The 23177-nt window shown below is 52.5% G+C and overlaps 2 protein-coding genes across 2 annotated transcripts; both read right to left on the reverse strand.

Moving 5' to 3' along the window:
• Positions 1-1854: 1854 nt before the first annotated feature.
• Positions 1855-2814, reverse strand: LOC141476372 (olfactory receptor 14J1-like). The gene has a single exon (XM_074165048.1). It carries the CDS (start codon positions 2812-2814, stop codon positions 1855-1857), a length of 960 nt encoding a protein of 319 aa, XP_074021149.1.
• An 11818-nt stretch (positions 2815-14632) lies between these two features.
• On the reverse strand, positions 14633-15604 carry LOC141476373 (olfactory receptor 14A16-like). The gene has a single exon (XM_074165049.1). The coding sequence runs from the start codon at positions 15602-15604 to the stop codon at positions 14633-14635; it is 972 nt and encodes a 323-aa protein (XP_074021150.1).
• Positions 15605-23177: the final 7573 nt, after the last annotated feature.

Below are 23177 nucleotides of genomic sequence, written 5' to 3' on the forward strand. Positions count from 1 at the left end.
TCTCCCACATTGGGGAGGGATCACATTGTCATAGAAGGAGATCAGGTTTGTCAAGCAGGACCGGCCTTTGATACACCCATGCTAGATTGTCCTGATCTCCTGGTCCTCCGGTATGTGTCACGTGATGCCACTCAAGATGATCTGTTCCATAATCTTCCCTGGCACCGAGGTCAGACTGACAGGCCTGTAGTTCCCCGGAGCCTCATTCTGGCCCTTCTTGTAAATGGGCGTCACATTTGCTAACCTGCAGTTAACTGGGACCTCCCTGGATGGAGGGAGGGGCCCAGAGAGCGATGGGGAATGTAGTTCAATCCAGTTCATGGCCAGTCATGAGTGGTGTCCCTCAGGGTTCAGTATCGGGGCCAGTTCTCTTACACATTTTTATCAATGATCTAGACAAGGGCATCGAGTGCACCCTCTGTGAGTTCACAGAGGACACCAAGTTGGGTGGCAGTGTTCATCTGCTGGAGGGTGGACAGGCTGGATCAATGGGCCGAGGCCAAGGGGATGAGCTTCAGCAAGGCCAAGTGCCGGGTCCTGCACTTGTGTCACAACCCCATGGACGCTACAGGCTGGGGGCAGAGCAGCTGGAGATGTCGGGCAGAAAAGGACCAGGGGGTGTTGGTCGACAGTGGCTGAACATGAGCCAGCAGTGTGCCCAGGTGGCCAAGAAGGCCAACAGCATCCTGGCCTGTGTCAGGAACAGCGTGGTGAGTAGGACTCGGGAGGTGATCGTCCCCCTGTACCCAGCACTGGTGAGGCCCCACCTCGAGTGCTGTGTCCAGTTTTGAGCCCCTCACCACAAAAAAGACATTGAGGTGCTGAAGTGGGTCCAGAGAAAGGCAACGGAGCTGGTGAGGGGTCTGGAGAATAAGTCTTCTGAGGAGAGGCTGAGGAAGCTGGGCTTGTTCAGCCTGGAGAAAAGAAGGCTGATGGGACACCTTATCACTCTCTACAACTACCTGAAAGGAGGGTGTAGAGAGGTGGGGCTTGGTCTCTTCTCCCTAGGTGATAGGACAAGAGGAAATGGCCTCAAGTTGTGCCAGGGGAGGTTCAGATTGGGTATTAGGAAAAAAATTGACACTGAAAGGGTTATTAAGCCTTGGAATGGGCTGCCCAGGGAAGTGGTTGAGGCACCATCCCTGGAGCTATTTAAAAGACAGGTTGATATAGAGCTTAGTGACATGGTTTAGTGATGGTTTTTATCAGAGTTAGGTTGATGGTTGGCCTAGATGATCTTAAAGGCCCCTTCCAACCTGGACAATTCTATGATTCTATGATGCTATGACCAGCTGCAGTTTGGGAGGGGCTGCTCGGTGCTGTTCTGTCCAAAACCTGTGCCTGATCCCCCGGTGTGTCCTGCCTTCTTATTAAACTCTGCTTCTGGCGATTTGCTGTGTGAGCTCCTCACTAGTGTGGGTCTGTGTGTGTGTGGATGTACCTACATGCTTTGCTGGCCAATGCCAAGTGGGGCTGGCTGGAAGAGGAGGAAACCAGGATGTGGAGAGACCCAAGGCTGAAGTTGCCAAGTGGGTAACAGCTCTGAGACTGTGTAGGACACCTGAGCACACCCAAAACTCAGGCCCACACTGGAGGGACCGCGGGGGTGTGTGCCCATGGGTAAGTGCTGCAGAGATGAACACACCACTCATGACATGAGCTTTGGAAGAAGAGCCCAAACATCAATCAGTGCACTGGGATGATTCCACTTCGTTTCAGAGAAACTATGAGAGTGTTCTCCAGAGAACTAAGAAGGATTCAAACATTCCTGTAGGAAATAACAATAGAGATAATGATAACAAAAATGACAAAATAGCAAACAAAGGACAGTACTGCAACAGGGAACCATGAGAGTCATTTCTGAAGAGTGATGGGAAATTTCTTGCTATTAAGAACCATCCCTGAAATAAATTTCCTGATGGACTCCTTGAGCTCCTGGTTCCTCATGCTGTAGATGAGGGAGTTCACTGCTGGAGGCACCACCAAGTACAGAAATGACACCACCAGATCCAGGCGTGAGGAGGAGATGGAGGGGGTCTTCAGGTAGGCAAAGAAGCCAGTGGTGATAAACAGGGAGACCACGGCCAGGTGAGGGAGGCACGTGGAAAAGGCTTTGTGCCGTCCCTGCTCAGAGGGGATCCTCAGCACGGCCCTGAAGATCTGCACATAGGACACCACAATGAAAAAAAAGCACAACCAAAATACAAAAGCACTAAATATGACAAGCCCAACTCCCCTGAGGTCGGACTGTGAGCAGGCAAGTTTGAGGATCTGGGGGACTTCACAGAAGAAACGGTCCAGGACATTGCCCTGGCAGAGGGGTAGGGAAAATGTATTGGCCGTGTGCAGGAGAGCATTGAGAAACCCACTGCCCCAGGCAACTGCTGCCATGTGGACACAAGCTCTGCTGCCCAGGAGGGTCCCGTAGTGAAGGGGTTGGCAGATGGCAACATAGCGGTCGTAGGCCATGACAGTGAGAAGAGAAAACTCTGCGGTGATAAAGAAGACAAACAGAAGTAGCTGTGCAGCACATCCCCAGTAGGTGATGGCCCTGGTGTCAAACAGGGAATTGGCCATGGATTTAGGGACAGTGGTAGAGATGGATCCCAGGTCAAGAACAGAGAGGTTGAGGAGGAAGAAGTACATGGGAGTGTGGAGGCGGTGGTCACAGGCGATGGCGGTGATGATGAGTGCGTTTCCCAGGAGGGCAGCCAGGTAGATGCCCAGGAAGAGCCCGAAGTGCAAGAGCTGCAGCTCCCATGTGTCTGCGAATGCCAGGAGGAGGAACTGGGTGATGGAGCTGCTGTTGGACATTTGCTGCTTCTGGGCATGGGGACCTGTTAGAGGATGAAAATACAGTAAATTACTCAAGAATTCACTAAACAAATTCAAATCCTTTTCCCATGGATTCTGCCCATGCTGCACACACACCCTTTTCTTTTTCTAAGAGACCTTCCTCATCTCCATTCCATGAGCTCGGTCGACACTGGTTGAGTTTGTCATGAGGAGCAGGGTCTCTGCCCCCCGGCTGCCGAGGAGACAGCGCTGCTCTGCAGCAGTGGGTTAATGGGAACCGTGAGGGCAGGGGCCAGTCCTGGTGCTTGACTTCGTTGGATGAAGTTAGTACTAATGAAAAAGGGCTTGTCAGCATCTGCACTCCCAGTGAGAAGCAACTGAGACAATAGAAGGCAGTTTCAGAGTTCTGGGGTTTCTCACAGCTCCCCCCATCTCACCTGGGGAGTGTTCTTGGATGTCAGAAACTCTCAGCATTTCTGCTGCACTCAGGGAGAACAGAGTGAGTCCGGCGAGGCAAGAGCACTGCCTGTGGCTCAGTGCAGAGCTGTTTTTTCTCTCTGTCTTGTTCTCAGATGGTTTGGGCTTCCAACTTTTTGAGGTGGATGGTGATCACACTCCCATGTTACCCTGAAAAGGCACCAGACAGTGCTGAGAGCAGAGGGGTCCATTGCAGACCCCTAAATGTCTCACCCTTTCCCAAGGTCTCAGCACCCCACTTCTAGCCAAGGACACACGGGGCTCATTTCACCAGCCCAACAGCATTTCCTCCGTCACAGAGTCTCTGTGTTTCTCCGTGGGGCTTTCAGATAACACAGTGCTGCTGTGGGACAGGTTTGCATCCTGGAGGAGAGCTCACAGCTTGGATGGACACCCCAGTGAGACGAGACACCCCATTGTCCTAAGGTTGGCATCTCAGTAAGAGAAAACTGACTCATTCGCCAGCCCCACAGGCTGCACTGCCCACAGCCCCACAGCTTAGAGGAAAGCTGGGACCCTTCTTCCCGTGGACACACCTGCAGGAATGGATGAACAGGATCAGCGTGTGACTCTGCAGCTGAAATTCCCATCCCCAGGGAGTCTGATGGCAATAAAAAGATAACTTTAAGGCATTCCAGTAGAGAAAATATTAAAAAATACTGTGAGGTTCTGTCTGACAGAGGGAAGGGGAGAGGCCATTGGGCACTCAGGACAGCATTACCCTTTCCCAGCTGTGCCTGTCACCTCCCAGACAGTGATAATGCAGGACAGTTGCCCTAGTGCTGATTTCTGGTCACAAGAAACGGGCACATTGCAGAAGGGTTGCCCTTTGCCTCTTCTGCTGCTCTGCTGGACACAGAGCTGACTCCCACCTGAGACACCATGGCCACGAGGTCCTAGGGCTGGGCTGGATTGCCCAAGGAAGGCATCTGCACTGCAGGGGTTGCTGGGAGGTGCCCACGTGCCCCCTGTAACAGGGTTTCCAGTAGCAGGTCCCTCCTTCCCTGCCCATCTCTACTGCCTGGAGCTCTCCCTGCCAGGAGCTGCTTCTCTGGCCCCACGGCTCTTCCTTGCCAGGTCTCACAGACCCCAGCCCAGCCCCTGTGTGCCCAGCTCTGCCCTGCAGCCTCTCCGTGTGTGCGGGGGCTGAAGAGCAGGTCCCACAAACACTGATGAGACTGGAAAGGGGATGCTGGGGCTGTCTGTAAAAAAATGAAAAACTGGAAACTGTAAAAACAGACTCAGGAAAGCTCCTAATCTATAGAGAAATCCCTCCTTTGACCTTTCAATTGAAAAGTCCCCTTGTAAATTTTCCACTGCCCACCAAGCCAGCCAAGATGAGAGATCGCGAAAGAGAGACATTTCATTTCCAGGGAACTCCATCTTGAAAAGTGCCCTCAGGAATGCCCGGAGGAGATCTTGAGCTGTGACCAGCCCTAATTGACACAGCAAACTCTCAGCAGCAGGAGCCTCCCCTATCAGTAATTGCTATTTTCACCCACCTCTTCTCCCCACAGAAGCTCCGTGGGGAGATCTCTGGTCAGGCTGAGAGCTGACCCTGGCAGGCGGCAGAGTCCCTGCCCCAGCACACAGCCCTCTGGGGTGCAGGGACCCTACTCTGCAGGACAGCCCTGGGCACCCCTGGATGCACTCCCAGCTTCACACCCCTACAGCCGTCCCTGGCAAAAGCAGCCTTCATGCTCTGTCCCTCTGATGGTGCAGCAGGGAAGCCCTGCTCTGCAGCACATCCTCCTCCTTTCCTGCAGTAGAAAAACTAGGGGAGTGCTCCTGAAAGATCCCACAGGCTGTGGGATATGCCAGCTTTTGGAGATTCTTCCAGGAGCACAAGCTACATTGCTCTCTGTCCAGAGACTTACCGTGTAGAGGGCTGTGAAGATCTCTCCCCCAGTGAGGTCTCAGCTCAAAGACTTCCCACTACTCATTGTCTTTGACCTGCCTCTGCCTCACTCCTCTCCCCTCAGTGCCTGCAGGCAGTGCCCTCAGCCCTGCTGCGCTTGGCAGAGGAGCTGCTCCTGGGCAGAGCTGTCTCTCTGCCACGCTGCCCCATGGCCAGGAGCTCCCTCAATCCCAGGAGCCCGGCCCAGCTCAGCAGCAGAGCAACAGCCCAAGGCAGCGCTTCCTCTGCCCCATCTGGGCTCCCTGGAGGTGTCCCTGGGCTCCAGGGGAACCTGCTGTGAAACAGGCTGAAGTCATTCCTGAAGTTCCCTCCCTCAGCTGGGGAGAGACACTTCTTTCTTGCAGTGTCATGAGAAAGAGTTGGGCATAAGAATCACTTTTTTTTTTTGGTCCCATATTGAGGCAGGACATGAGGAAGGTGACAGGGCATGATCTAAAATTCTCCAAGCTGGGAGGATGTGTTTCATTGAGTGAATTTGGCCATTTCATCCTGGGTATTTAGACCTGGGGCTGGACAGACAAGCAGCTCTCTTTTGTCTGAGCCATCTCTCTGCTCCGAAGCAAAGCCTTTGCACACACTTGGTTCCACCGATGGCAAATATGAGCTGGCCAAGTTCTACAGCTGTTGCTTCAACCCAATTGTGTGGCAACGTCCTCAAGCAGGGGCACAGACAGGATGAGCTGGAGCCGTTAATGTCAGAGGCAGAGCTGTGACACTGATGGAATAACCTGCCTAGGCGTGCTGGTAGGGGTCAGTACAGCTGGTGTTCAAGGAGCGAATCCTCCAAGCACAGCAATGGTCCAGATCACACCTCAGTCTAAACTTGAAAGGCAATTCAAGGACACCATTGAGAGTGTTTTCTTCTTCAGGAACAGTTAAAGAAGAAACAAAGATCCCATGTGGCCAGTAATTTACCTACTGGATTCAGTAAGAGGAGGTGCAGACAGATGTGAGATTCCCCCTGTCCTCCTCTCCTCCGTCTTCCCCAGTAAGGTCTCCCAGGCCTCTGTGACTCGAGGCAGGAATCTGGAGGAGAACAAGCAGCAGTGGAAGGGGACCAAGTCAGGGGGTCACTTGAACTAACGCAGCCCTTCCCAATCTATGGGACAGGCGTAGCGTTATCCCAGGGAGCTGAGCGGGCAGTGAGGCCTTTCTCCATCATCTTGGAGAGGTGATGGAGACTGGGGAACTCCGTGACGACTGGCAGCACCCAAATGCTGCAGGCACTTTTAACAAATGGACAATGGCAGAGCAGGGGAACTAAAGGCTGTGCCCCACAAGTTCTTCACTCGGATACCATACCCAGGGGCTGGATTTACCCTGGGTAGATTGCGTCTCACCACCCTCTGCGCTTTCTGGGATGAAAGGACAGGACGGCTAGCCATGGGGAGAGCAATGGTGCTCCTTTATCTTGAGGTCAGCAAGGCTTTCAGCATCTTCGCCCACACCATTCTTGTGTCCAAGACAGGATATTATGGTCTGCGTCGGTGGATAAGTAGATGGGTAAAAAACAAGCCGGGCTGTTGACCTTAGAGGGATGCGGTCAATGTACTCTGCCTGGAGGCCAGCAGCTGGCAGGGTCCTGCAGGGCACTCTACCGCAACCTGCACTTTTGAATGGGTTTTTAATGACCCAGAAAGGAAGAGTGTGTTCGTACCATTTGTAGGAGAAACCACACTGAGGAGAGCAGACACATGGTGGCTGTGCCAAAGGACCAAGAGAGCTCAGCAGGAAAAGCTTTGGTGGTCCTTGGGTTACATTAGCTAAAAGATGAGCAATCAGGAAAGGTGGCCAACAGCATCCTGGGCTGTATAAGCCAGAGCAAAGCCAGTCTCCTCAGCATTTTGTAGACCATATCCAGAATATTTTCCAGGGTTTCGACATGGCACAATGCCAGAGAGACCTTAAAGAACTGGAGCCAGGTCAGAGGAGGACCACAATGTTCAGCAGAGTGGGAGAACTTGTACTGTGAGAAGAGGCTTTGAGAGTTGGGCTTGTTCATCCTGGGGAAGAGAAGATCTTGTGGGGAACATGGAGCACCATTGCACAGTTCCCAAGAAGACTGTGTCAGGCTCTCATCTGTGGAAGAAGACACAAGGACAAGAGGCAATGGGATGAAATAAGAGAGAGTCAGGATAGATATAGGGAGAAACTTTTCCAGCATGAGGATAGTCGAGCACTAGAGGCTGTTTCCCGGGAGGCTGCACCGGCTCTGTCCTGGAAAGCTGACAAGCCATGCGGAATAGAGCCCTGGGTACTGAGATCTGACCCTGCTTTGAGCACCCTTTGTGTCCCCAGGTGTCATGGTCACTGCTGATTTCACTCTCCAGAGGGTGGAAGAGTCTGGATCCCCTTCTCAGGACAATCTCCTTGCCAGGATTCCAGAGGAAAGGGTGGAGCTCCTGTGGTACTGGCACTTCACTCGGCATCTGTTGGGATACATTTAGTGCTTTTCTGTGACTACTGATCATAAAAAGACAACCATTTCCTAAGAGATGGTCAAAAAGACTCTGTTATGGCCAGGAAGCTCAGTATCACTTGGAGTAAGCAAGGAAGATTATAAGAAGCACCTGAAAGACCAAAAATTCTGAAGGTCTCCTTTGAAGAGTGATTGGCCATGTGTAGGTGTGGGAGAGAAGGTAAGGAGATTAGTGATGCGCTGTCAGCAGAAGACCCACCAGGTTTGCATCTCAAGAAAAGACATGCCAGAGCCCAAGGGAAGGGTGGTTTGAGCACACTCATGGGATTTGGGAAGCTCAGGCGTTTCCCTAAAGGTGGCAGCATCTACTAAAAAAAAAGAATAAAAAAATAGCGGTCTGCTTTTGTAGTAACAACTCTGGGCGATGCCAATGGAACCAGTATTTGTCATATCAGGCATGAAAGTTCACCCTGAAGTACACATCCAATGAGGTTCAGAGGAAGGGTGGTCTTGCAAAAGCCACCCTTTGTGTCCCCAGGTGCCATGGTCACTGCTCATTTCCCTCTCCTGAGAGTGGCAGAGGCTGGATCACCTTCTCAGGACAGTCTCTGTGCCGGGATGCCACAGGCATGGAGGGAGCTCCCCTGGTCCTTACTGGCACTTCACTCGGCATCTGTCTGGATACATTTGGGGATTTTCTGTGACTACTCCTTCTGCACAGACGATCATAAAAAAACCCAACTGCTTCACAAGAGATGCTCAAAAAGTCCCTGTCATGGCCAGGAGAGCTCACCATGAGCTATGGGCACAGCAAGGAATATCATAAAAAGCACCTGGAAGATCTAAAATCATAGAATCATAGAATCATAGAATGGCTAGAGTTGGAAAGGACCTTAAAGATCATCTAGTTCCAACCCCCCTGCCATGGGCAGGGACACCTCTCACTAGAGCAGGTTGCTCAAAGCCCCATCCAGCCTGGCCTTGAACACTTCCAGGGATGGGGCATCCACAACTTCCCTGGGCAACCTGTTCCAGTGCCTCACCACCCTCACTGTAAAGAATTTCTTCCTTATATCTAATCTAAATCTCTTCTCTTCCAATTTAAAACCATTGCCCCTTGTCCTGTCACCACTCTTCCTGACAAAGAGTCCCTCTTCAGCTCTTCTGTAGGCTCCCTTCAGGTATTGATAGGCTGTTATAAGGTCTCCCCGGAGCCTTCTCTTCTCCAGGCTGAACAACCCCAGCTCTCTCAGTCTGTCTTCATAGGAGAGGTGCTCCATCCCTCTGATCATCCTCGTGGCCCTCCGCTGGACCCGTTCCAACAGGTCCATGTCCTTTCTGTGTTGAGGACTCCAAAACTGGACACAGTACTCCAGGAGGGGTCTCACGAGCGCAGAGTAGAGGGGCAGAATCACCTCGCGAGACCTGCTGGCCACACTTCTCCTGATGCAGCCCAGGACACGGTTGGCCCTCTGGGCTGCCAGTGCACACTGCCTGCTCATGTTGAGCTTCTCATCCATAAGCACTCCCAAGTCCTTCTCCTCAGGGCTGCTCTCCAGCCATTCTCCACCCAACTTGTATTTGTGCCTGGGGTTGCCACGTCCCAGGTGCAGGACCCTGCACTTGGCTTGGTTGAACTTCATGCAATTTGCACGAGCCCACCTCTCCAGCCTGTCTAGGTCCCTCTGGATGGCATCCCTTCCCTCCAGCGTGTCAACTGCGCCACCGAGCTTGGTGCAGGGTGAGGGTGCACTCTATCCCACTGTCCATGTCACCGACAAAGATGTTAAATAGTACTGGTCCCAGTACTGACCCCTGTGGAACACCACTCGTTACTGGCCGCCACCTGGACATTGAGCCATTGATTGTAACCCTTTGGATGCGGCCATCCAGCCAGTTCCCTATCCACCGAGTGGTCCATCCATCGAATCCATGAGTTTCCAATTTTGAGACCAGGATGTCGTGCGGGACAGTGTCAAATGCTTTGCATAAGTCCAGGTAAATGACGTCAGTCGCTCTGCCCTTGTCTACCAAGTCTGTGGCAGTATTGTAAAAGGCCACCAAATTTGTCAGGCACGATTTGCCCTTGGTGAAGCCATGTTGGCTGTTTCCAATCACTTCTTTATTCTCCATGTGCCTTAGCAAGGATTTCAGGAGGATCTGCTCCATGATCTTGCCAGGCACAGGCAATATTCAAGGCTTTCTCTGGAGTGTGTGTGGCCCTGGGCAGGAGTGACTGGCCATGTGTAGGTCTGGGAGAGAGGGCCGGGGGATGTCAGTGAGAAACAAGAGGGTGGTTGACGGCTTCAGCCAATCCTTAAAACCATGTATGAAACCATCAATGGAAAATAGCTGATGTCTGTAGGTGGAGGTTGAGGAAGAGGATTGTCCTGGGAAGATGGCAGGAAGGAAGGCGCCTCCTCTGCAAAGCAGTGGTGAGAACAGATGTTTCCATCCTGTGTGCAGGGCTCAGCCTGGCAGGTGGGGAATGTCCAGGGCACGGGGTGGCTGTGCTCAGTCACGCCCCATGAGCTGACCTTGCTCTTTTCTTCCTTCACTCCCCACGCTTGGATGGACCTCAGGAAAGATCCACGAGCCTGGACTCAGCACAGAACTCCTGGGCTGAGGTCCCATCACTGCAGGGGAAATGGAAGGGTTTGTAAGACCCGTGGGCGTGCAGGGGGAGAGCAGTGTGGGTGCAGCTGTGAGTGCGCCAAAGGCAGGAAGAAGAAATTAAATATCTGAAGTGAAATAGGTTGAGTTTCCTTTGTGAGGGAGCAGAGGAAGGAGAATGTGCTCTTCAGTGCTGGGTTATGGATCTAAATAGAGGATTCAAATGAATCTACAGGATGGGCCATCTTTGGTGACTGAGGAGCATTGGCAGGGTTTTGGAAGAAGCTGCGCAGGTTATTGGCAACTCACAGCCATTTGCAAAACCTGAAAAAAACACAGCTTTGTGTTTGAACTAATACTCAGTGAGGACAAAGAGTCATCAGTAAAGCTTGAGACCTCATGGGGTCAGAGTGAGGTGGGGAAGCAGTGGGCAGTGGTTAAAATCTGCAGAGAAATAGTCACCGGCATTGGAGAGTGCAGGACAGCCTGTGGTAGGGATGGCCCCTTTGTGGGGGCTGGGACAGCCCAAGTGAACTGAAATCCTTGTCCTTTCGACTATGGCTGCTGTCTCTTCCACTGAGGTCCCTCAGAGGAAACCAGATCCCTACAGCTCCAACCTCTTCACCCACCCACTCACTCCGTAGAGCCCAGGAGGAGCCCTACTGCTGTCCTGCACTTGGCATCACACACCCCCACATCTCCCTGCCCCCAGGAGGAGCCCTGAGCATCCCATGAGGGAAAGGATCCCCATTCCCAGGAGATGGGGGACAAGGCTTGCACATCTGATTGATGAAACACATCAAGGGCTTTCAGTCACCTCCACATTTGATTTTCAATCTGTAACCAGTGCCTCTGACTTCCTGCTTCACCAGCCACAAGGGTGGTTCCTTTTCTCATCATTCCCTCCATGGTCTCCTCAGTGATGATCCCCAGCGAGGCTCACAAACACTCTCAGAAACCTGGAGAATTGCTGCCGACTTCTCAGAACAATTCCAACTTCTTTCAGTAGCTGTAGTTCAGGAACTTGGCACCAGAGGGCTCATTAACACCAAAACTCACTAATGACCCATGTCTCTGGGCATAATATTCTGAATTACTAAATTCTTACCTGGTAAATTAGAGAGATTTCAGAAGTGGAAATATTTCAAAATAAAAAACAATAAGAAAGGATTCTTTTTCTTCCACTTTTCTTCTTTTTTCTGTTTACGCATTAAGTGGTACCATCAATCTCCAAATGGTGTTGAAACCAAACATCTCCAAATGGAGGCTCAATGGGTAGGGAAGCCAAGACCCTTTATGTCAGACACTCTATGGGCAGTCTCTGTCCCAACCCCCAACCCACACTCTGCTCATCAGCCACCTGGGAGCAGCCTTGTTCAAGTCTGAGCTTTCTCCTCTGAAGTCTGTGGCTGCAGGTTTCAGTCCCTCAGCACCAGTTTCCACCAGTTCACTTGGAGAACAAGCTGCACGCAGACACAGAAGAATGTTTCTTAACTGCCAAAAAAAACCCAAACCACCACCTAAAGGAAAGCACAGCTCAAGAAGAAAACAAAACGCACTTCTCTGCTTTAAAATAGGTCGTCATTACCTTCTCGGAAGTTCACTTTTGTCAGTGGATTTTTGTCAGTCTGTTTCACCAAGACCTACCAGGAAACACCTTGCCCTTCCAGCACTAGGGCCTCATGGCCTCCTTCTCTCCACCTGAGAGCCTGGGAGGTGTTATGCCATAGTCCTGAACTTGGAATTGAATGTCTCCACATTACACTGTTCCAGGAAAAGCCCTGAGCAATGCGTAAGGGACAGGATCTCCCTAAGTTCTGGGGTCACAGAAGCACAGAATGGAAGGGGTTGGAAGGGAACTTCACAGATCATCTAAGTCCAACCCTCCTTGCCAAAGCTGGGTCACCTAAAGTAGGTTGGACAGGGATGCATCCAGGCAGGTGTTATCTCCAGAGAAGGACACTCAACAACCTCTCTGGGCAGCCTGATCCAGGCCTCTGTCATGCTCCAAGTAAAGAAGTTTTTGCTCATGTTGAGATAGACTTTTCTGTGCTCCAGTCTGTGCTTGTGGCCCCTTGTCCTGTCACTGGGCACCGCTAAAGAGTCCGGCCCCATCCTCTTGCCACCCACCCTCTAGATATTTATAAGCATTGATAAGGTACCCTCTCAGTCTGCTCTTCTCCAGGCTGAACAGCCTGGGAGCCTCTCCAGGTCTCTCAGCCTTTCCTCATCAGAGGGATGCTTCAGTCTCTTGATCATCTTCATAGCCTTTGTTGGATTCTCTCCAGCGGTTCCCTGTCCTTCATGATGTGGGGAGCCCAGAACTGGAGCCAGTACTCCAGATGTGGCCTCACCAGGGCAGAGTAGAGGGGGAGGATGACCTCCCTCGACCTGCTGGCCATGCTATTTTTAATGCACCCCAGGAGACCATTGGCATTCTTGGCCACAAGGGCACATTGTTGGCTCGTGGTTCACTTGTTGTCCAGGGTCAGGGCTGGGCCCTTTGGCATGATAAAACACATCCAGTTTTACACAGCATCAGAGCCACCTTTACCTTGCCTTTGCCTGCTTGTCATCACTGCCTGGAGCTTTCTGCTCCAGGAGTCAGTGTCTGGTGACATGTGAGGTGGTGAGTGTAATTGAGGGATGTACCCAGGGTTTCCCCCCCGGTGACATTGAAGACACCCATCCTGTAGGAGGGGAATCCGGAGCCGCTTGGAGAGCTGAGAGGAATGTAAGAGGGTGATGAAAGGGAGGAACTTAGAAGTCGGAAAGAGAGCAAAGGAAAACCAAAGGTTCGGCTCACGTTCGTGAGGTTCAGCTCACAGCTCGTGCACTCCTCATACACACGCGGGTGATCAGAGACAGGAGTCCCTCCCTTGCACACGCAGAGGCAGAGCACTGCAGCAGTCCCAGTGTCCCTCTGACCTCCTGCTGCCACTCCTGAGGCTGGGAGGCGCTGCTGCCCCATGGTGTATCGCCCTGCTCTGCGCGCACCATGAGGAATGGACCTGGGTTCCAGGGAGCACATCCCAGTGCTGCATCCAGGTGTTTTCCCAGGGGAAAACACTCTCCAAGTCACTCACTCTCCAAGTGAAGTGACCTCCAGACACTCTGTCCCACAGGCCTTCATGGCACCCCCAGGAAGAGCTGACGGCATTTGTGCTCACTGGGGTCCATCTATCCCCACACACACAAAGTGTGTGCTTAGGTCTCACCTGCACAATGCAAAGGTGGAGTCTGACCTCATCATTAGATGTCCCTCTGTGGAGGGACAAACAACCTCTCCGAGCTGGGGTGAGAGGCCAGTGCTGGAAACGGTGGTTGTCATTGGCCGGTCTGTGATGAGGGCCCTGGGGCAGCTTCCCCAGGGTGTCCAGGGAACACGGCCACAGCCCAGACCCTGCTCTGCTGGGCTGTCATGTCTCTCGCAGGAGCCTGGCTGTGGGAGGACGCTGCTGTGTGCTCCCACCCTGCACACTCCCACGCTTTAGCTATGCACTGGGGTGTTCCCCTGGGGGGCACTTGCCAGCCCAGCCCCTCCATGGATCTTGTCACCTCCCTGCCGTCTCCCCAGCCGAGCCCAGCAGACCAGCCCTATTGGGACTGTTCCCACAGCAGGAAATGGAGTCCAGTGAGAATGTTCACCCATCAGGCATGCTGAGGAGATCTCCACGCCGGGCAGCTTGCAGCCCCAGCTGCCAAACTTGCTCCCCAGGACCGCATGAGAGAATTGGCCCAGGAGATCTTCAGGCAGCTCCTTTTGCCCCAGGGAAAGGGCAGCCTCCGAGCTGCCACTCACAGCAAACGGTTTGTCTTTCCATGTCTCCCCTGGACACGCACAGTGCCCTGCTCTTCTCCCAGGACATCACTTCTCCCCAAGGAGACTTTTCCCTTGAGACCTCATCTGTGCTGGCCTGGCCAGCCATTCCTGCACCCACTCCCCAGGCTTCCCGCAGCCCCCGAGCTGGTGGTGCTGCTCTGCAGAGCAAGAGGGCTGTGGTGCCCAGGGCCACACTGGTCAGGCTGGGAGGAAGACCCAGCTCAGGGTGGCTGCTGACTACTAAACATCAAACACCAGAAGCTGACCTGGCTGGTCCAGACAAGAAGAGAAGATCTCAGAAAAAGGATCTTGGAGAAGCACATCAGTGCAGGGTCCTTTATTTTGTTTAAACACAAAGGGAGAAAAGCTCCTTCTTTACACAGGCTCTGGGTCACGCAAGTCAGTCAGACAGTCACATCGAAATAGGATAAAGACTTATTTATTTTTGGGGGTGGTTTTGTTTGTTTTTGTTTTGATTTATTTTTTTTTTTTTTAGACAGCATTAATACAACCAAGAAAAGCTAAAAACCAAATAAACCAAAACAAAAAAGCTACCAAAAAAGGTCTGGGTGTGTAATGAGTCACATTATGAGTGATGTGCAAAAGAAGATGGGAAGTTCATTCCTGCTTCTGAAAAGGAACATGTCATCAGTTTCCTTAGGGCATCCTTGAGCTCCTGGTTCCTCATGCTGTAGATGAGGGGGTTCACAGCTGGAGCCACCACTGAGTACTGAAATGACACACACAGGTTCAGGGATGGGGAGGAGATGGAGGGGGGCTTCAGGTAGGCAAAGAAGCCAGTGGTGATAACAAGGGAGACCATGGCCAGGTGAGGGAGGCACGTGGAAAAGGCTTTGTGCCGTCCCTGCTCAGAGGGGATCCTCAGCACGGCCCTGAAGATCTGCACATAGGACAGGACAATGGCAACAAAGCACAAAAAAGCTAACAAAGAACTAAATATAAGAAGTCCAACTTCCCTGAGGTAGTTTGATTCTAAGCAGGAGAGCTTGAGGATCTGGGGGATTTCACAGAAGAACTGTTCCAGGACATTGCCCTGGCAGAGGGGTAGGGAAAATGTATTGGCCGTGTGCAGGAGAGCATTGAGAAACCCACTGCCCCAGGCAGCTGCTGCCATGTGGACACAAGCTCTGCTGCCCAGGAGGGTCCCGTAGTGCAGGGGTTGGCAGATGGCAACGTAGCGGTCGTAGGACATGACAGTGAGAAGAGAAAACTCTGCACCAATGAAGAAGACAAGCAGAAATAGCTGTGCAGCACATCCCCAGTAGGAAATTGCCCTGGTGTCCCACAGGGAATTGGCCATGGATCTGGGGACAGTGGTGGAGATGGATCCCAGGTCAAGAACAGAGAGGTTGAGGAGGAAGAAGTACATGGGGGTGTGGAGGCGGTGGTCACAGGCGATGGCGGTGATGATGAGTGCGTTTCCCAGGAGGGCAGCCAGGTAGATGCCCAGGAAGAGCCCGAAGTGCAAGAGCTGCAGCTCCCGTGTGTCTGCGAATGCCAGGAGGAGGAACTGGGTGATGGAGCTGCTGTTGGACATTGCTGTCCTGTGGGCATGGGGACCTGTCTAAGGAGGAAAAGGCAGTGAAGACATCGCTGAGCAAAACCTACTCCATTTCTCACAGAATCACCACCTCCCCAGCCTCTGTCCTCCCCTAATGGTCTTCATGCAGCTCCCTGGCTGGAGCTCTGCTTTTTGCCGGCTGAGGGTGCAATGGGGAGCCAGGGACTCTGTTGTGGGCTCTGGAGGAGTCAGTCCTGCTCTGCAGCTACAGGCAGAGAGGAACCTGGGGAGATCTCTGTTTAAACCCACTCATAAAATCCAAGAGGTTTCAGCATCATCCCTCTCAGTTCACACGACTGCAGAGAAGAGCTGAGAGGGTTTGGGTTTCTTGCTGTAGCTCCTGTTGGCCCATCCTTCCTGAGGAGTGCTTTTTGAAGGCGGAGAGCCTTGACATTTCTGCTGCTCTCCAGATGCTGCATTCAGAGTCCTGGGATGCAAACGGGCAGGCCCTTAGTGCAGAGCAGAGGCAAGTCTGTCCATCAGACTTTGTCTCAGCTGCCCTGGGCTGGCACTTCTTTTCTCTGGAGGAGGACCACACTCAGCTGTTCCCTTGAAAGGAAACTGGGTACCGCTGAGAGCAGAGGATTCCAGTTTAAAACTCCCCTCCCCAGTAAAGAGCTATGAGCTTTTTGGTTCCCTGAAGATGGGGTGTCTGGCAAAAAGAGTCAGCTTTATCCTCACCCCGTGGACAGCATTGCCCAGAGACCCAGAGGCAAGGAGGGGGCTTGGGCACCTTTCTCCCATGGACACGTCTTCATGGCAGGACCTGCAGGGCCAGTTGCTGAGCTGCAGCCGAAACCCCCATCCCCAGAGAGCCTGCCCACAAGAGCAGCAGCAGCAGGGGCAGGTGGAGAAATGAGGTTCAATACGCCAATGCTTTTGCAGAGGGAGTCCAGACCGGGGAGGGACAGATGGGCACTCAGGAGAGACTCCTGTGCAGGCATCTCCTGCCCTGGATCCCAGGGCCTTGAGGGCAGAGGCTCTGCTGGGTGGAAGAGGAGACCGGGGGTGCTTGTTCGGTAAAAAACCCTGTTCACTGAAGGACTCACAGGGCAGTGCCCAAATTCCCTTCTCCCCGCAGCCATTGTTGTCACCCTATTTCTCTTACTCCCTGCCAATGCCCCTGCTGCCTGGACCTGTCCCTGTGGGTGACTCGTTCTCTGTCCCCACATCTCCTCCCAGAGCCCAATGCACCCGCTGTGTGCTCAGCACTGCCCTGTAGACCCCTCCTGGCAGCAGGGCACTGCCCAGGGGCACCTCTGTGCAAACAAGTCCTAATGAGCAAATCCAAAAAACACTGAAGAGATGATTGAGTTTTCTGTAGGAAAAGGCTTGGGGGAAGGAACTTAATCCAGTTCTTCAAAGACCTGCTTATCAGCCAGTGTAATGCTGTAGGAGTCTCCTTCTCCTGCCCTGGAAAGTACCTTTCCTTCCTGGTAGCCCCTGCCTTGCTGTGCTTCTTGACAAGCTTCCTCTGCCAGAGTCCTTGAGCTGTGAGCAGCCTGACCCCCACAGCACCCACTCGATAGAAGAGATGCCCTGCTAAGGGTCACTCCTTCCACCCACACCTTCTCCCCGCAGTGCCGTGGGGAGCTCCCCAGGCAGGCTGAGAGCTGACCCTGGGGTGCAGAGACCCTGCTCTGCAGGACAGCCCTTGGCACCCCTGGATGCACACCCACCTTCATACCCTGCAGCCCTCCCAGGAGAAGGCAGCTGTCATGTCTTCTCTCCCTGAGAGTGCCACAGGGAAGCCCTGCTTTGGAGCATCTCCTCCTCCTCTGTGTTGGAGAGAGGTCTCTGTGTGCTGTGACAGGTCTATGAGACCTCTCCAGGAAGCTCGTGCTCATTGCCCTGCAGCCAGAGACTTACCGTGTAGAGGGCTGTGAAGATTTCTCCTCCAGTGAGCTCTCAGCCGCCTACCCAGCCAGACCGCCTTTAACCTCTCTCTGCCCTGCTTTTCTCCCCTCGGTGCCTGCAGGCAGTGCCCTCAGCCCTGCTGCGCTTGGCAGAGGAGCTGCTCCTGGGCAGAGCTGTCTCTCTGCCGCGCTGCCCCATGGCCAGGAGCTCCCTCCATCCCAGGAGCCCGGCGCAGCTCAGCAGCAGAGGAACAGCCCAAGACATTTTAATGACCTCTCTGGTGGGTTTGGAGCTGATTCCATGGACATCAGACACTGAGAGGAAGTTGAAGAAGCCTCTCAAGAAGTCAAAGTCAGATGCAAACTCTAGTTTCTCTGAGCCTTAATGGGTCCCACTGAGGGACAGCACTGACAAAGCCTCCCTGGGGCTGGTTAGATCAGAAAGCTGGAGGCAGAGATGAGAGGCAAAGGTGATGTAAAGGTGGCTCTGATGCTCAGTAAACCTTAATGTGTCACATCAAGCCAAAAAGGCTGAGCCCTGACCCCATTAACCAACTGACCCTCAGCCCCTGGGAAGGCAGATCCTGTCCCTCACACGTTGCTCAGGGCTTTTGCTGGGGCAGCGGGATGTGGGGATGTGTGATGCCAAGGGCAGGACTATGGTACGACACCTCCCAGGCTCCTGGATATGGACAAGGAGGCAATGAGGCCCCAGTGCTCTAAGGATAAAATGTGTTCTCGTGGACATCAGTGGCAGAGAGAAGAGCCATTGCCAATGGGGGAAAGACCACACCTTTTGGGGGGACTTTAAGCCTTTCTACATCCCTCTGTCATCTCCGTCATGGGCTGTCCTACAGCATAGCATCACCTGTGCCTCTTTCCCTGCAGGCTGTAGACATCCATGTTGGTACTGCATCTTGTTCTCACCTGAGCATCTTCCTTCCTTTACTGATATCTCTCCATCCTGCCTGGCTCCTTCTTGAAACCCAAAGCCTTGGGTGATCCAGGGTGACCTGCTGCACAACAGCAGTGGGCTTGGAGTGACATTTCTCCATCCTTATGTTCAGTCTCAACCATCCAAGCCACGCTTTGTAGCGTTATTTCTTTCTTATGCTGTTTCCCACTGGGAAGAAAATCGCCACCATCTCTGAAACCACCCGTCAAACACTCTCAGGCTACTCCTGTATTGTCTGGAGCCTCCACAACGCTGGGCCAAAGAAGGCCATGTCCCTCAGCCATCCCACACAGGTCATGTGCACCAGGCCCCAAACACCACCTTGGCAGACCTCCTCGGGACACTCTTCAGTTCCTTCCTCCTTCTCCAACATGGGTAACCCCACACTGGGAAATACCTGGGTCTGTGGGGTCACACCAGTGCTGAGACGAGGAAGATGATAACTCAAGTTGTCTTGGTGTCCCATGCTCCTAATGCCGCTCCATATGCAGCTGGCCTTGTTCATGGTGAGCGTGCACCACTGGCTCATGTGGCGTTGCTCTTAGTGCGCAGACCCTTCTCGTCAGGGTCCCTGCTCAGCCAGTCAGGTCCCAGCATACCCTTATCTATGGGGTTATTCTCTCCTCCCTGCAGGACTGGCCACTGCTCATTGGGAAACTTCAAGAGGTTTCTGTTGGCCAAATCCCAGAGTTTCTCAAGGTCACCCTGGACTGAGGCAGCTGTTAATGTTTGTGAGCAGATGGCTCACCTGCGCTGTGGTGTCTCTCAAAGAGAACAGCACAATGAGGGGCACTACAAATAACACTTCCCAGAGAAACTGTGGAGCCTTGGGGGTCTGGTCCTGATACGGCCATAGATCTGTAGTTGGAGGGGAAGTTGCCCTTTATGGGAGAGGAGCAGGAGTGCAGGGAGCTCTGTCTGGGGATGTGGAGTCAGCTGAGAGCTGAGGGGTCAATATGAGAGGGCAGAACAACATGGGCAGCGTTGTGGTGGGTGGATGTCTGCTGCGGACCCCTTGATCAGGAAGAAGAAGGGGATGAGGCCTTCTTCAGAAAACTGGAAGAAGCCTCATATTTGCAGGCCTTGGTCCTCATGGCAGACCTAAACTACTCCAGCGTTTGCTGAAGGGGCAACATAGGAAGGTGTGAGCCACGCAGGTGGCTTCTGGAGCTTATTGACAACATCTTCCTGACAGGGTGACTGAGGAGGCAGTGAGGTGAGGTGCCCTGTGGCACTTCATACTTACAAACAAGGAAAACCTGGTCGGGGTCATGGGTGAGAAGGTAGAGTTGGGGCTCCTGAAAGAAGGGAACAAGGCCAAGAGCAGGACACCTGGAGAGCAGGCTCTGGCCTGCTGAGGGACCTGATTGGAAGAATCCCATGAGATACGGCGCTGCAGAGAAGAGGGGTGCAGAGAGCTGTTAGATGATCAAGGATGACTAGTGCAGCTCCAGAGCAGTCCACCCCAACATACTGGAAGTCAAAGTTGGCAGGAGGCTGGCAGGGATGAGAAAGGAGCTCCTGACTAAAATGAAGCCTGAAGAGGCAGCACAGATGCGGTGCAAGCTGGTGCCTTCCAGCCTCAGTAGTTCTGTGATTCTGTGCTGGAGAGAGCCATTTGAGGGAGGATGTGGGGGGGGCTTGTCTGTGCTGGGGGGAACATGGAGGATGAGGGGATGCCGAGGCCAGCAGCTGGACAGATGGAGGGTGTAAAACCAGCTCCTGGAGGGAACCAGACCCTGTGTGTCTATGCAGTGTTATAGACGTTTCCCTCCCTATTACGCCAATCAGTCTTTGTAGTATGAAAGTATATTAACTTTTTAAAGATATATCAATATTTATATTTCACATTGTATACTGATCAGTCATGCTTGAGGAAGCAAACTAAAGGGCACCAGCTCATCACAAGGACCAGAAGGAGGAGGATCTGGACCTGAAAAATAAAAAGACTTTGCCTCTCAGAATCTTCAGAGCTGTCCATGAAGGATAAACAATACCCCTGGAACTCAAGATAACGCCACCATCCCAGCCCCTCTAACACACCTCTGAAACCCTCCTGCTGCCTGGCATCACAGACAGGGAACTCCAGCAAGACCAACTCCAGAGAAGTCTGGATCAACACTCAAGCAGCCAGACTGCTGATGGATGCTGCTGCTGCAGATCTATAGTTGCTTTCCCACGTTTTATTACGACTGGGAATCGGTAGTGTGTGTGTTAACCAGTGATTAATCAAATTGTGTTGTACCTGCACATTTAAAGGATATAAGGACCCCATATAAAACCACATTTGAGGTGCCCCAGGTTTGCTGTGACGCCTCATGAAAATGAATAAATATTTACTCTTGTAATTCTGGACTTTACACACGGGCCTCTTTCCTCAGTCAGCACAGGCCAGTTGTGAATTTTTGTAACAGTTTGGCAACCCAGACGGGACCCAGCCGACTCACTTAATCATAGATAATAGAGTGTAAAGGGACCTTTAAGATCATCGCGTTCCAATCCCCCTGCCACGGGCAGGGGCACCTTCCACTAGACTGGTTTACCCCATCCAAACTCACCTTGAACATTTCCAAGGATGGGGCACCCACAACTGTCCTGGTCAACCTGTTCCAGTGTCCCACCACCCTCACAGTAAAGAATTGCTTCCTAAGATCTAATCTAAATCTACCCTCAACTGTTACCCCTTGTCCTATCGCTGCACTCTCTGATAAAGAGTCCCTCTCTAGCTTTCTTGTAGCCTCCCTTTAAGTTCTGGAAGGCTGCTATAAGGTCTTCCTGAAGCCTTCTCCTCTCCAGGCTGAACAACTCCAACTCAGCCTTCCTTCGTAGCAGAGGTGCTCCAGCCCCCTGAGCATCTTCGTGGTGCTCTTCTGGACTTCCTCCAACAGGTCAATGTCCTAGTTATGCTCGGGGGGTCCAGAGCTGGACGCAGCACCCCAGGTTGGGTGTCACCAGAGCAGAGCAGAGGGGCACAATTCCCCCCCTTTGCCCTGCTGGTGGGTGGCTTTCTGGGCTGTCAGCACACATTGCCGGCTCATGTTGAGCTTCTCATCCACCAACACCCCCAAGTCCTTCTCCTCAGGGCTGCTCTCAATCCATTCTCTGCCCAACTCATATTTGTGCCTGGGATTGCCATGACCCAGGTGCAGGCCCTTGCACTTGGCTTTTTTGAACTCAATGAGTTTTGTATGGGCCTACCTCTCCAGCCTGTCCAGCTTCCTCTGGATGGCATCCCTTTCCTTCCAGCTTCAACCGCTCCACACAGCTTGGTGTCATTGGAAAACTTGTTGAGGGTGCACTCAATCCCACTGTCCATGTCTCCAACAGAGATGTTAAACAGCACTGGTCCCAGTATTGACCCCTGAGAAACACCACTCATCGCTGCTTTCCACTTGGACATTGAGCTGTTGACCACAACCCTTTGTGTGTGACCATCCAGCCAATTCCTTATCCACCGAGTGGTCCATCCATCAAATCCTTTTCTCTCCAATTTAGAGACCAGGATGTCGTGCGGGACAGCGTCAAACATTTTGCACAAGTTTAGGTAGATGACATCTGTTGCTCTCCCTTTATCTACCAGTGCTGTAACCCCCTCATAGGGTGTCAGGAGGTTTGTCAGGCATGACTTGCCCTTGGTGAAGTCATGTTGGCTGTCACTGATCACCTCCTATTTTCCATGTCCACACTGCACGCTCTTGCTGAGACTGACCGGCCTGTAGTTCCCTGGGTCTTCCTGTTTTCCCTTTTTGAAAATGGGAGTTATGTTTCTCCTTTTCCGGTCAGTGAATCACAGAACTGTAGGGTTTGGAAGGGACCTTCGGAGATCCTCTAGTCCAACCCCCTGCCAAAACAGGTTCACCTAGTACAGGTTGGACAGGAACAAGCAGGAACACATCCAGGGGGGTTTTGAATATCTCCAGAGAAGGAGACTCCACACCCTCTCTGGGAAGCCTGTGCCGGTCCTCTGGTACCCTCCAAGTAAAGAAGCTTTTTCTCATGTTCAGATGGAATTTCCTGTGCTCCGGCTTGTGCCTGTTGGCCCTTGTGCTCTTGCTGGGCACCACTGAGAAGAGTCTGGCCCCGTGTGATGTCATGCTCAGCAAGGAAAGCTGGGGGAAGAAGGAAGAGGGGGACGTTTGAAGTTGTGATGTTGTTTGTCTTCCCGTGTAGCCGCTCCTTGTGATGGAGCTCTGCTTTCCTGGAAATGACTAAGCACCTGACTGCTGATGGGAAGCAGTGAATGAATCCCTTATTTTGCTTTGCCCATGGGCACAGCTTTTTCTTTACCTATTCAGGTCTCCTCATCCTGTCCCACAAGTTTTTCTCACTTGGCCATTCTAATTCTCTCCCCATCCCTCTGCAGAGGAGAGCGAGCGAGTGACTGGGTAGGGTCTTAGTGGCCACATTATGGACTTATTTCTATTCTCACTAAAAACATAAACATCACAATGCTCTACAATTTCTCCTCCTTCCTAATGATGATGCCATTCATCCTTGACGCCTGCCATTCATTCTTAGACAAGACAGGTATAATTTCACAGTACTTAGCCTCTGGCATGTGGTTTTTAGAACAGTGCTTTTTCTCTCACTCTGTTATTGTTTCCCCCTGTACTCAGCACTGGTGAGGCCACACCTGGAGTATTGTGTCCAGTTTTGGGCACCTCAAGACAAGAGAGATATCGAGGTGCTGGAGTGGGTACAGAGGAGGGCAACGAAGCTGGTGAAGGGCCTGGAGCAT

Source organism: Numenius arquata, chromosome 30 (assembly GCF_964106895.1).
Source record: "Numenius arquata chromosome 30, bNumArq3.hap1.1, whole genome shotgun sequence".
NCBI classification, from domain to species: Eukaryota; Metazoa; Chordata; class Aves; order Charadriiformes; family Scolopacidae; genus Numenius; species Numenius arquata.